The following is a 14,724-nucleotide window of genomic DNA, read 5'->3' as shown; positions in this document are numbered from 1 at the left end:
ACGGCGATTTACGATGAAGTTATGACTGATAGAAGATTAATAAATAATTAAAGGCGTGATCATGGATGTTATATACTGATAACCAATGTTATTCACGTTATGAACAAGTTCGAATTGTTTGGAATATTGTATGAAAGTATTATTTTATTCGTTATTTCACATTATAATTGACGCGGTCGGTAGGCGTGTAGTGAGCAAGTTTCTCGGAAAAAATTTACCAGAGGAGCTCACGACCTATCTGTTGTTGCGGTCACCGGAGTCCATAGACACCGCATCGCGAATGTGGCTACGCACCTTATAATTAATTGTTCGGGATTTTTTTGATGCCCAATAGCTTAGTCATTATGTTATTTGTTAACTTGGGCAATTCTCTAATTGGTAACTCTCCGACCCTGCTTAAGACATCAGATACCTGAGGCATTGCTGTACCTCTAACTCTAAGGGGTGTACCCGAAAACTAAATTTGGATAAACATAAAGTAACTATTTTTATGTATTAAACGGATCAAAAATTATTATAGTTCTATTAAAAGTAAAGCGCGTCATTTGATCATTAATTACATTACACTGCGCTCAATATAAAAACTTTTTAATGTCGTTTTTGTAATCTTTTACACTTCTTTCTTAATCTTTCTTCATTTTCGAAAACACTTTCACCTATGTAGGCCCTAAACATACACTAAACATATACAACCATTATACATGACTGTTGATAGCGTGTGAGAAACTTTATTACAAAAAACTGAAATTACTTTCTCGTGACAAAAAAAATTAAACACATCATGTTACCTACCATCTTAGTCTTAAATTACGTGTGATTAAGCTGTTCGCGTTATACCGCCAGTCAAAGAGCGCCTCCAATCATATTGTCATGCTGCAATTTATATAACGTGCTTCTTTAGCTAGAGTAAGATTTAATGTTGACACAAGTGTTTTAATAGAAAATATACTGCTACATATTAATTCTTCAGTTTCAGAAAAGTACATAATATTATGTTAACATGCTAGACTTAACGTAATATAGGTAGTTCTCTAGTAGTTATTTTTAAACTTCTCTCTGCATATTTTAAGTCATCGATTTTTTTTTCGTCTTTTATTATTAAAACAACTTCCACTTTTGTGTTGGATTTCAGGAATAATTAATTCTATATAAAATAATTAATTTATATAATTAATAAAATTCATTTTTATAGTTAGTGGAATTAAGTCGTCGTGGCCTACAGGATAAGACGTCCGGTGCATTCGTGTTAAGCGCGATGTACCGGTGTTCGAATCCCGCAGGCGAGTACCCTTTTTTTCTAATGAAGTACGTACTTAACACAGTTCACGATTGACTTCCACGGTGAAGAAATAACATTGTGTAATAAAAATCAAACCTGCAAAATTATAATTTGCATAATTACTGCTGGTAGGACCTCTTGTGAGTCCGCACGGGTAGGTACCACCACCCTGCCTATTTTTGCCGTGAAGCAGTAATGCGTTTATACTGAGAACTTAGAACTCATATCTCAAGGTGGGTGGCGGTATTTACGTCGTAGATATCTATGGGCTCCAGTAACCACTTAACATTAGGTGGACTGTGAGCTCACCCACCCATCTGAGCAATAAATAAAATGTAAAAATTTATTTTTTATTTGGATTGGTCTATTCATCAAAATGTTATTTCGTCAGATATTTGTTTTCTGTTAGTCATTTTGATGCTGTAAGGCGTTTGAAATTACAGTATTTTAAACCAACCACATCCCGAATTATTTTACTGTAGCTTGGAAATCCCATATACGTAAAGAAATCATTCTTCACGCAAGAACTCATTAGTGCTTCATGGAAGAAATAAGTAGTACGGTGATACTGATGAGTACTATGGGCCTATAGCACCCCCTCTATGAATGATTCTACTGCTACTATAAATGATGTATAAGTTATCCAGATTTGAGGCTATAATAAGACGTTATCACTCTTGCATCGTGAAGTACATATTATATAACTTTGCAAAAAAAGGAACCCACCCTGGACCGTAGTATAAACAGCGTAGAGAGATTAGACCTTAAAATACGTAGATTGAACTGAAACGTGCCTATCGTTCTGAGTGGTCGTTAAAGTAACAGAAAAAAAAACAGGTTAAAATAACAGGTTTAGGAATTTAACTTTAGAAGACAAAGAAATTTGATAAAATTGACCAACAATAGAAAACCACCCGACATTTGGCAATTATTAAGAACAATCTCGAAATGTTATAGTGTAATCGGATTAATTTAACCGTCACGTTGTTTCCGTCGACGAAATGTGGATATTTTATTCGATCCCCAGACTGAGATAGCATTTCTTTGAAACTTTAATCCACTCCGCTCATGAATAAATTTCGAGTAACTCTAAGATAATAAAGGTATCCTTTTTCAATGATTACGTACCAAAACATTAGGAGATTATTTGATATAGAATTGATGCATAATTAATCCCAAAAGTAAGTGACGCGATTAAGTGATTGACTCGGTGGTGCAGTAGTTAGTGCCGGTCACTGTTGCGCCGAGGTTCGTGGGTTCGATTCCCAGATAGGGCAAACATTGGTATGATGGTTTGGTTGGTCAGGTTTGTTTGCTCTGTGTCTGCGTGTTTATTATCGACATGTAATTTATATATTCAAACGTAATCGATAAGTATGTATGTATATCAGCTTCTGGTTCCCACAGTACAGGAATCCAATTTTGGGGCCGAATGACCGTGAATGGCTTGAATACGGCTATATTTAAAAAAAAAAAACTCACTAAAAATAAACGTGGAAAATTGTCATTGGGTTTCGTTCCGATAATTCGATCTACAGTAGTTAAAACAGTTTTCTAACTGTAACTAAAATAAACTGTAACTAAAAAAATTACTGTAACTAAAATTTACTTACTGAAAGAATTTCTGGAAAAAAAATTACAAAATTTTAGGAAAAAAAAACGACTTCAACAGAATAAGCATATAATCAGTCGAAATCTATTAAATATTTTTCATTAAGGATAACTCAAGAACACATGTTTATAAATGGGTCCCGTATCTGAAATTACAGTTTTCAATTTTTTCAAAAACATCAAACACATAAAAAATACAGTAGAATTGGGAACCTCCACCTTTTTTGAAGTCGAACAATTGAATGATAACGGATTTGCGTTTTATTTTTGTATTATTCTCTAGAACTTGTTAGAAAATGTGTCGTTATTGAATTAGTCATTCTAATCATTTCTCTTGAAAGGACAGCCAATGACAGCTTCAAATGAGTAATTGCCACCCGTATAAGTAAGTATGTACCTGTGTGTAATACCCATGTACTTCTCGGAATACTGTAGAAAGCACTAAGGTTACGAATTGGTATGGCCACCAAATGTAGAACATTGAAACATTGAATACATATTTGCGGCCTCTAGGCAAAACGAATAGGGCCCGTGGTTATACAGAAATTTGTATGTAGGCCATAGATACGTTATGTGTACGATACAGTGACTGTGTTGTAATTTTGAGGTACTCAGCAAATTTTTTAAAATTAATTCGTATTGGATATCATAAATTGAATTGAAAAAAATTGTCCACGATTAACTTCTATAGTGTGGAGTCTACTGTAATCTATTAGTTGGTGGCTACTATTAACGGGTATCGTGATATTTATGATATCGGAGGAGAAGGAGAGACATCACAAATTGAATGTATAAGAGTATAAGGTCTGTTCCATAATTCAAACCGGAATGTAATAATTCTTCGCGCCAGAAATAGACACAGTGGTGGTACACACCCGCGAGGTATCACAGTATTTCTTATCACCAGTAATTCCGCAAATTGTATTTGTTTTGGGATCTATTTTTATTATAGATGTTATTCTTTCAGTGGGGATGTCATTCGTGAATGTTTAGCTAAGTGATTAAAATGCTAAACGACTTTATTATTACTTACATAGCTTAGTATGCTGTAAAATAATCACTAATAAAGCAAATCATCCTGTCAATAAATTAATTTTCATAGATTCATAGTAGCTGTCGTTATTGCCAGGAAAATCTTGTTTGCCTTATCGACATGAGGTCACGATTAAAAAGTGACTGTGTAGGTCAATAGCAGCTATTGCCTTTGGTGGCGCGTCACATTCTGTATCATCCAATTACACTTAACTAAAGCGCAGTAAGGCATTTGTTTTGTATCATTCTGCGCATGTATTCGTCTCGTAAACACACATTACCCGTGTAGCACTTGATTTATTCGTTTTTAACGAAACAAAAATTATGAGGCCAATCATAATTTGTTTGATAACAGTCATAGTATTTGATTTTTACTCTGGTATTTCAAAAGTTTTGATAGTCGCAGCCTTGATAGATAAATGTGATTGTGTCAATAATAATTATTCATCTACAGTCAAACATTATTTGTAAGTACGAGTATATTACGAATGTAACTGGCGTCTAGCTAAACAAAATGTGTGTGTCCATTAAATTGCTGACTTGTATATATAGTATTACAAGAGTAATTTTGTTGACGTCTTAGTTTTTATCGTGGGAAAGGAATTTGTGTTCATAATCACTTCAATTCTCACGTGTAATTTAGTACAATATATACATTATGCATTATGTCTAGACGTGTGTGTATATAAGCTTTACCTATGTATGTATTTCGGTGACCATGCTGAAAAGCATGACTTATTTGAATACCGTACTTATTGTTCATTTTGATTCTGTTTCCATTTTCAATCGAGAGATACCCCTTTGATCTTTGATAGTGCACTCTCATCTCAATGAAACGATGTTTCTGAATGAAATTATCACATTCTTAAGTGATTATTGTACTTGAATAGTATTTACCTATTATAAAATTTGTAAATAAATTTATTAAATCTATGATGGTTTTTGGGCAGATGAGCTCACGGATTAGCCGGTGTTTAGTGTTTAATGAAGTCGATAGAGAAACGTGTATTTCGGTACCTAGTTTCAGACGTTAAGGCGGAATCTCTACCTCGGAAATAACTATCTCGGTCTTTATCGGAACGCATGACTTCGCAGCAGATATGGCCGGGAAGGTTATGTGCTGCAAAGCAAATTGCGTGCTCAAACCACGCTCTATCAATAGCAAAAAAAATATGGATACAAAAAAGGATTTAGTTACTCGGGACAAAAAGGTGACGGCTCCCACGAACTGATGATATTTTCCGGTTTCTGCACGTTCGGATCTCGTTTGTTTGACGGATTTTAACATATGGTTTTATACCTATAAAATTGGAAAAAAAATACTTTTCCGAACCATTAATATATTATGCTAGTTGTGGATTGTGATATACTCCTCCTTAATGGAATTTATAGAGACCTCAGCGGGTTGAGTATACACATCAGATTTCAAAAAAAAGTTCGTTCACCTAAAAATCTAGAAACTACCTTTCGCTTTCCTTTGATTAAATAAATGTGTAGCAACGATCTAAAATTTATGAGTGGACATGTTTTGATTAGATGGTACGTATCTAACAAACAAAATATTTAAAGGGCTTGTCATTATCTTTGTTGTTTAGTTACTGACTAAAGTTCTTGTAATATGTCTGTGTACTGTTTTTGTCACATTTATACTTTACGTTTCAAAAAATCATTCGTAAAACAAACAATGTAAGTATTTCTCTATAACTGTAATGTTATTGTTTGTTCCTGGTGTTTTTCCCATTCAAAACAAACGCGAAGCATCATATTGTGTAGATTGAAAAAAAACCCAGTTAGAGTATAGTTGTGTTTTGTTTGTTACAGGGAGGTTGCGAGCGCTTGGGAGTGCCGCGTGGGGCCTCCCGATCATCCAGCATCTGCCGATCGCATCCAGAGCCTATTCAACGACATCGAATTGTATCCCACTAAGACACAGGGTAATGTAACTTATTTTATATAGACAATAGGCATACGGATCCGATGAAATAATACTATACAATACTTGGTCAGTCATAATCACTTTCAAGAACAGTTTTCATGATTCTTTAATTTTGTCCCAAAAGTATTTCAAATTTGCAATGCTAGGCAAATTTACAAAATAATTGCCATTATAAAACTAAATAAATTTAACTACATGTAATTAGTATAGTGCAGATGTATGCTCTAAACGTGATATCAGAGTTTACATAATAATAAAATATGATTCTGAATGTGTTCTCTATACTATCTATAATATTATCAGCTGGGTAGGGACAAATAAGAAAACTTATTCGCCGAATTTGTTAATGCTTTAACTTTAAATGCATTTTTTGCTTACATAACTTCAGTTTTTTTTATCGGAAAATGACGTAAACGCTTGATATCCCCGAATATTACCACGATCTTACTATCTATTTGCCCGAGGTAATTAACCTATTGATAATGATTTTTGAAGCGAAGCGTTAACCAAACTAAACTAACGTGAAATGTTTGTAAAATTTGTTTATTCGTTTACATTAATGAATGAGCTTCGGGAGTGATACGTGTTTTTTTTTTTTTCGTAAGATGGCAATGTCCGAGGAGGATTACATTATGTTCCGTGGCGACGATGCCGGCTCATCGATTAAATTGAACGATAACGCGCTTACGTCATCGGTTTATAGGCTGAATCAACATAAAATGTCATTATGTTATTTAAAACTAGCGGACCCGGCGAACTTTGTTCCGCCACACGGTTTGTTTCAAACACATCAACCAGTCAACTTCAAAATTCTACTATAATTAACACAATTAACCATAGCATATATTACGTTTAGCTGTCAGTTGGGTTTTGTTATACGTTTTATGTCAAGTCCCACGGGAATGTGATAAAAAGTATCCTATGTCCTTCTCCTGGCTTTAAGCTACCTCCTCACCAATTTTCAGCCAAATCAGTTCAGTCGTTCTTGAGTTATAAATAGTGTAACTAACACGACTTTCTTTTATATATATAGATTATACATGGCATTCCACCATATTATATTGTTCCGCATGTTGCAACTGCTAAGAGCAATCCTCCGCTTAATGTATGGCCCTGCTGTTGTTGCATCGCTCTTATAATAATACCAATTATTGGCGTTCCTCCGAAGTAACTTTTTTCCTAATCATTTTTGCCTTTCATTGAAAATCGTGATTCATTTATTTATTTAAATAAATACCTAAAGTTGATAGGAAATAGTAAATGATAAGAAAAAATCCCACTGTTTGTCACTGTAACTTAAATAATAATTACCATAAATAATAATATTTACGAATAACAAAATAAATACCACTTATATTTAAGACAGTTAAATGTACATTTTTTTGTACTATTTCTGTTCATCTTTACGTATTTTAGTTAATTAATAAAGTGTAGGTAGTGCTCTAAAAATTCCAAACAAAAATGAAGTCAAAGTGACCGTTCAAATTTAGATAGAGACTGCATGAAATGCTATGATTAATAAATAAATAAACAAAAACAAAAATTTATTTAAAAAATAATAAAAATAATAATTTTCGACACACAAACAAATCGTTTAAAATGCTTGTTAGTTAAATAACAATACCTTATTCGCAGTTGGCGGCGATTATATCTCAAAGTAACAAGTCCATTGTGTAATTAATAAATATCTGTCATACTGAAGAATTTACGGGCCAACGCTGTTAAGCTTCGCCCCGTGTTGTTGATTTATCAACAGTAAATCTCGGGACTACAATCAACATTATTAAACACGTAAACGTTTGAGGGTATATACACTGCTTCACGAAAACACCGTTCTGCTGAATCTTGGCTTGAATGAAGTGTATTCAGACGTCATTGGGAATCAATAATTTTTAAATTGAAATCAAAGAAGTAATTTAATTTTGTAAGAGCTGTTTGTCCATAAATACTATTTATTACCTAAGTAAAAGTGACCGCCCACATTGATTTTAGATATCTTATTTTTTATATATTAATACGTGAAGCAAAAACTTTGTATCCTTTTTACGAAAATTGCGCGGACGGAGGAGTATGAAATTTTCCACACTTATAGAGAATATAGAGAAGAAGTGCACAAGGCTAATATTTCTTTAAAATAATGCATAACAGATACATTAAATCAATAAAGAAAACATTACACACACTACCATGTATTTGACACACACGCATGCATACTATTTATTTATTGTCAAACTTTTGTTATTGACGTCTGTGGTCAAATTGAGAATAGATTAAATATTGTTTGTCTTTATTAATATTCTTCTATAGTGTAGTCTTGGCGTTGAAAATACAATCATGATAGTGTACAAATTTACAATTCCAATTAATTGTAGTCGAATTTCGACTACTGCGGCACCTCTAGTACCTTTTAACGAGCAATTCTTGTATAATCTGAATCTCGGAAACGGCTCCAACGATTTTCATAAAATTTAGTATACAGGGGATTTCGGGGGCGATAAATCGATCTAGCTACGATTTATTTTCAGAAAATGTAGTTTTATTCGTGTTTTCAATAATCTACTCTTCCCGACATCTATTGGCGAATAATAATACTATTTTTCTTAATTGAGGGCAACTATCCGCTTTAAAGACTCAACAAGATGGCGTTATCAAAAAAAAAAAACCGAGCGAAGCTCGGTCATCGTCTAGTAAGATTTAAGTATCAAATGCAATGAAAGCTTCTCAAGGAGAAATCGGTAATAGTAGTTTCCATTAATTAAACGAAATACTAGTAAACTTGAACCTTGACCATGTTTAAATTAAGACTAAGCATAAAATTATTATGTAACAAAATTATGGAGATGACATAATCGATTTTTTCCGACGACATCAAAAATTACGAATCGTGTATCGATGAAAATTATGTCTTATTTTTATTTTATTTTTTTTATTGCTTAAATGGGTGGACGAGCTCACAGCCCATCTGGTGTTAAGTGTTTACTGGAGCCATATACATCTACAACGTAAATGCGCCACCCACCATGAGATGTAACTTCTAAGGTCTCAGTATAGTTACAACGACTACCCCACCCTTCAAACCGAAACGCATTACTGCTTCACGGCAGAAATAGGCGGGGTGGTGGTACCTACCCTTACGGACTCACAAGAGGTCCTACCACCAGTAAAAGTCTGTGACGGTGATTCTGGATAGTTTGAAGAATTGAACTGAACGAATTATATGGGTTAAATAAAGAGTTACACAATAAATGATCGTATGAAATTTTCGGCACTTATAATCTAATATGTACCATAAACCAAGTCAAGCTGCTTTTAAGGAAAAAGCTATTTCCATTAACTAAGTACTTTTTTCAATATTTGCTTATAATTATTGAAAGATACGAAATAAAAGTAATCCCGATCCTGTAAGTATACTCGCACGAAAGCCCATATATGTATACTAGCGACCCGCCCTCGCTTCGCTTCGGAAACATTAAAACACACATGAAACCAAAAAAAAAAATAAAAAAAATAATTAAAAAAGTAGCCTATGTTCATTAGGGACAATGTCGGCTTCTAATGGCAAAAGAATTTTTCAAATTGGTCCAGTAATTTCGGAGCCTATTCGAAACAAACAAACAAACAAATCTTTCCTCTTTATAATATTAGTATTAATTATTGAAAGATACGAAATAAAAGTAATCCCGATCCTGTAAGTATACTCGCACGAAAGCCCATATATGTATACTAGCGACCCGCCCTCGCTTCGCTTCGGAAACATTAAAACACACATGAAACCAAAAAAAAAAAAATAAAAAAAAAAAATTTAAAAAAGTAGCCTATGTTCATTAGGGACAATGTCGGCTTCTAATGGCAAAAGAATTTTTCAAATTGGTCCAGTAATTTCGGAGCCTATTCGAAACAAACAAACAAACAAATCTTTGCAGTTCGTCGGGCTTGGGGTTTCTTCGTCTTGTTACGAAAGGTACACCATTGGATATTGTAAAATGATTCGTAATCATACTAAATAATATATTTATTTATATTATATTATCGTTTTAATTCAACAGTACCTTATGCTAGTTAGGGAAGTTTATCAGGCATGGCCTTGTTTGTTAAATTGTTGTGCCAGATTATCCGAAGGTTGAGCGACCCGGTAAATTAAATATAAGTCCTAACGTAATGTATTAGAATTATTTGAAAATTAAAATAAAAACTAGTTAGTCACGCAATTCCGGTCGTGTGTATTATATTATTCATACAACAAAAATGTAATCCTCTATAATTTCATTATGTAAAATTATAAAGTACTTTTTAAAAACAAAATAGAAATAAAGGGCGGATGATTTGATTTTACTTGTTCTTCTCAGAGCTGTGGCCCTTTTTGAATCATTGGTAGAGTTTTTTTTTTTTTAATTCATAATATTTGAGTTGAAATAAATGATTTGAATTGAATTGAAAACACGTCTTCTGAAAACAATGAATGTAAAACTACCATAAAAATAGAACATTAACAACTTAACATAATTTAACTACTTACATAACTGGTTTAGCAATTACAAAAAATGTTTTTAATAAATTATTCACATAACGTAAATATGCAGAGAAAACTTAAAAAAACGGTCATCAAATAAAGTGTAAAGTAACCCCAATCCGCTGTTTTACCATTTTCAATGTGTTTTAAATAACGAGCGAGATTAAATTTGGCTATGAATTTAATACTATGAAATAAAATTAAATTTTCAAATTATTTTTGATTGGTTTTTTAGAAATGTCCAAATTTAAAGCCACTTTGACCACGTCACCAAGAAACAATGGCACGATTATAATTTTTTTAATGAAGAAGAAAATCATACCCCTCTCTCTCTCTTTTTCAATAAATTCTACCCTTTTTCAAACGGTTTTGTGTTATTTCCAGGCACAAGAATAATTGGCACGAAATTTCCGCGTGGATTGAATTTGATAGTTAATTGATGTCGAGCTTATAAAAAGCCCAAGTAGGGCATATGTGATAATGAATTCTAAGTACATGCAAATAATAAATAATTTGAATCCGCTAGGAAAATTCTAAGATTCTAAGATAAGAAGAAGACCGGGACGTTCTGTTCCTTTGTTTCGCTATATTAATCGTTGATGTCATTGTACAAAAATAATGCGCCCTTTGTCTAGATTAAATTTTAAACAACCAAAACTTTTGTTATTTATGAACAGATTTGTAATTTTGCTATCGTGGATTGGCTGTTTTTAGGGTTAGTTTTTATCAGACAAAAAAAGGACATGACCTAAATAACTTTTAGTATTTTAAATGGTGAATCATTCATTTTGAACTTATTTTTTTATATTCTTTTTATTGCTTAGATGGATGGACGAGCCCACAGCCCACCTGGTGTTAAGAGGTTACTGGAGCACATACACATCTACAACGTAAATGCGCCACCCACCTTGAGATATAAGTTCTAGGATCTCAGTATAGTTACAACGGCTGCCCCACCCTTCAAGCCGAAACGCATTACTGCTTCACGGCAGAAATAGGCAGGGCGGTGGTACCTACGCGCGCGGACTCACAAGAGTTCCTACCACCAGTAATTACGCAAATTATATTTTTGCGGGTTTGATTATTATTACGCGATGTTATTCCTGCACCGTGGAAGTCAATCGTGAACATTTGTTGAGTACGTAATTCATAAGAAAAATTAGTACCCGCACACAGGTGCATCGTTCAACACGAATGCACCAGACGTCTTCTCTCTTAGGCCACGACGAATATTTTGGTAATTCACACTATATTTTTATATATTATAGTCTATGTGTTATTCTGACGTGTAAACTTATTGTCATATTTATTAATATCGAATCCCAGTCTAAAAATAAGTTTCAAGTTTTTAGCTCTAAAAATGACAATATTTCCATACAATTTTTCATCGTCCCCTTTTAACCTTTTACAACCCTTTTTTCGTATTAAAAAGTAGCCTATCTCTAAGTAGCCTTTCTCAGGCTCTAGAATATATCTGTACCAAATTTTATTTAAATCGATTCAGTAGTTTTGGCGTGAAAGCGAGACAGACAGACAGAGTTACTTTCGGAATTATAACATTAGTATTTACAATTATTATTCTTATCTATGTACAAAACTGTAAGCTGTAAAATTTGTTAATGCTGAAATCTACTTTATCGTATAAATGTATATTCTTACCAACGAATCAATAATTTTATTTTCCTAAGGCTTGTTATCGTGTTTCAACAAATCCATGAACAAAATACCCGTGAGTTATTGTACATAAGTACAATAGTTTCATACAAGAGTGTGGCATGTCTAAAAATATTTAATAGTAAAAATATTACTTGTCGTGTATTTAGTTCTTTATTATCTTTATAGCATGATCACGATATCAATAGTTATGATTTTTATTTCTCACATTAAATAAACGTGTTCAATTACATGTATACAAAGCTTTTAGGTTGTTTGTATGAGGCCGAACGTGTGATCTCACCGCTATTGCTCACTGATGACCAATTACCTCCCAATGAGTTCATGACTCTTGTTTATTGCCCCACTGTTCGCAACTTATAAATCCATACGCGGACTTCCGGATCGACACTTAATTACAACTTAATACGATTTTGCGCAACATATCCTGAACCATTTTTAATAAATAAATAAATAAACTTTACATATTTCCCGTAATCTGGTAATAAAAATCATTATTATCGTTATTACAACTTTCACGCATATTTTAACAGTTTTAACGCGGTTTCGAAGGTTTATTTTTCTTTTTATGCACTATACTGGTTGTTCACTGTATAGTTTTTCTAGAGGAGACTATTGATTTCAGTTAGATTTTGGTGCCACTGCATTATAATAATAATGACAAGGCAAATACTGTTCTGAATATTTTAAGAATTTTATATAGTTTATGTACGACAATTATTATTTAATAGAAACGTTGACCGTACAAGTTGCCTTGCCGGGAATGCGGTTGTCTTTATTAACGACATTACTTACGTTACGTTGTTGTTGTAGTATTCGAGATGCTGGTATGCGCACGACAGTGTGCGCGTCGCAAATCGCTCACTCTCACATTCGGAGAATTCTGCGTGTTTGCAGCTGAGCTACGCCGGTGCTCAAGGCAAGCGAGGCAGTGAGTATCAACACAAAAACATTTCCATTTCCATTTCCACCTCACTTCTACTGTTCTATTCTCTAGCAGCATCATTTTGTTCAATAGTACTTTTTTTTATTGCTTAGATGGGTGGACGAGCTCCAGCCCACCTGGTGTTAAGTGGTTACTGGAACCCATAGACATCTACAACGTAAATGCGTCACCCACCTTGAGATATAAGCTCTACGGTCTCAAATATAGTTACAACGGCTAACATGGGTACATGGACAGTAAGCAAAATTCAAAAATATCACACAACGATTTAGGTCAGTGCTTATATACATATAAAACTTGAATTAGTCATTATTGTACTTCATGTGTAGTTAGTAAATTTCATTATGTACCTTCCGTTCAAATTAAATATGAATCATGTTTTTTTTTACCGGTGACGTTAAATATGATCAATTGTCGTTTACTCGGTCTTGAACCTAAGACTGTTCTGAGCTTCGAGTGGTGAGGCGATCATTGACCCTTGAACGTCAGACAATAAGAGACATTTTGTCATGCACTGAATAACTGTACGTGGCTGTTTTGTAACAATAGAGCTTGAAATAATTATTGATGTGTCCAAACGTTTCGTTGGCAGGGTGTCCAGCAAGCCGGAATCACCTCAATGGAACATTGAAAAGGAACTCGTCGAGCTGAGGGATAAAGATGCGATATGTAAACACGTGAACGGTAAGAGATGTTTCATTCCTCGCTTTCAATGTCGACTTTTCTTTGCGTATTGCCAACAGTCAGTGTTGTCATGGCCCACCTAAATCCGTAATATATAGCTATTAAATTCATAGATTTACGGCAGCTAATTGACCGTGCTTATAGCTTTATTCGGCAACTTTATATTGTGGAAGGTCGATTTGAGTCGGGATGAAACAAATGGTGACTAAACGTTCCGCACGGTACTAATCCAGAAATACTCTGTAGTCCCAGTGTCTGTCAAACTGTGGACGTGTTTCAGTATTAATTCTTTATGAGTTTCCTGACTCTTAAACTTCCGCCCGTATCCAACGAATCACTGTTTCGTTCTTATAGTAAACACGATGATTGTTCAATTTTGATCTTTATAGCTCTGCAACCGAAATAAGTTATTTATTACGTCATGTTTCATTAATTAGGGGCCTCGATTAATTCTATCATCCCACGCACGATTGTAGTGGTCAGATAGTGAAAAAGTCTTAGTTTTCCTTATTTGACCAGCTGACAATTACGGTGCTGACGACTTTGAGATATTTCTAAATTTAACAACAAAAAAAAAGAGTGCTGAATTATTAAATTAAAACAATAAACAATCGTGTACATATATACACTTGATTATTGTAATTGTAAAAATGTCACCAATCCAAAGAGGGACTTAAAGTGAAAACATTAACATTATAATTATTCAGTACTTCATTTACTATCTTGTTATCGTTACACGTAATGCTTAGGTTAGCCACCACAAAAGAGGTCAGCTTCACTCATGAACAGCCTCGAGATCAGCGCAAATAAAGCCTCTGTCCAAATGTCTTGGAACTTTTTAAGTAAGTTAAATTCCAGAGCCTACTGGTACGTGGTGGAAATATTCTTTGAAATACACTGCAAATTAATGTAGTGCTTTCAAGTAGGCAGAATACCAGCCAGATGGTCAGATCTAGTAAAAGAAGCACTTGGGGGTAATCTGTACCATGCGGTCCATGTCACCCATGATCGAACACAGTGGAAGAACGTCACATGTGGTCGAGATCTTCAGC

The 14,724-nt window shown here is 33.9% G+C and overlaps 1 protein-coding gene across 11 annotated transcripts in view; it reads left to right on the top strand.

The window, feature by feature from the left end:
- The window catches only part of raw (NDT-like domain-containing protein raw), a 57,239-nt gene that overhangs the window by 24,185 nt on the left and 18,330 nt on the right, over positions 1-14,724 (top strand). For 8 of the 11 annotated variants that reach the window (XM_089733236.1, XM_028182977.2, XM_089733234.1 and 5 more), the window contains exons 3-5: positions 5,744-5,856; positions 12,856-12,973; positions 13,581-13,672. In XM_089733236.1, coding sequence (XP_089589362.1) covers positions 5,744-5,856; positions 12,856-12,973; positions 13,581-13,672 — 323 coding nt within the window. Of the gene's footprint in view, positions 1-4,168; positions 4,390-5,743; positions 5,857-12,855; positions 12,974-13,580; positions 13,673-14,724 lie in introns of those variants that run through there. The other 3 variants (XM_089733235.1, XM_028182976.2, XM_089733232.1) reach the window with 2 other exon arrangements.

Source organism: Bombyx mandarina, chromosome 15, assembly GCF_030267445.1.
Source record: "Bombyx mandarina strain Sakado chromosome 15, ASM3026744v2".
Lineage (NCBI taxonomy): Eukaryota > Metazoa > Arthropoda > Insecta > Lepidoptera > Bombycidae > Bombyx > Bombyx mandarina.
This window is presented reverse-complemented; position numbering and strand designations above follow the sequence as displayed.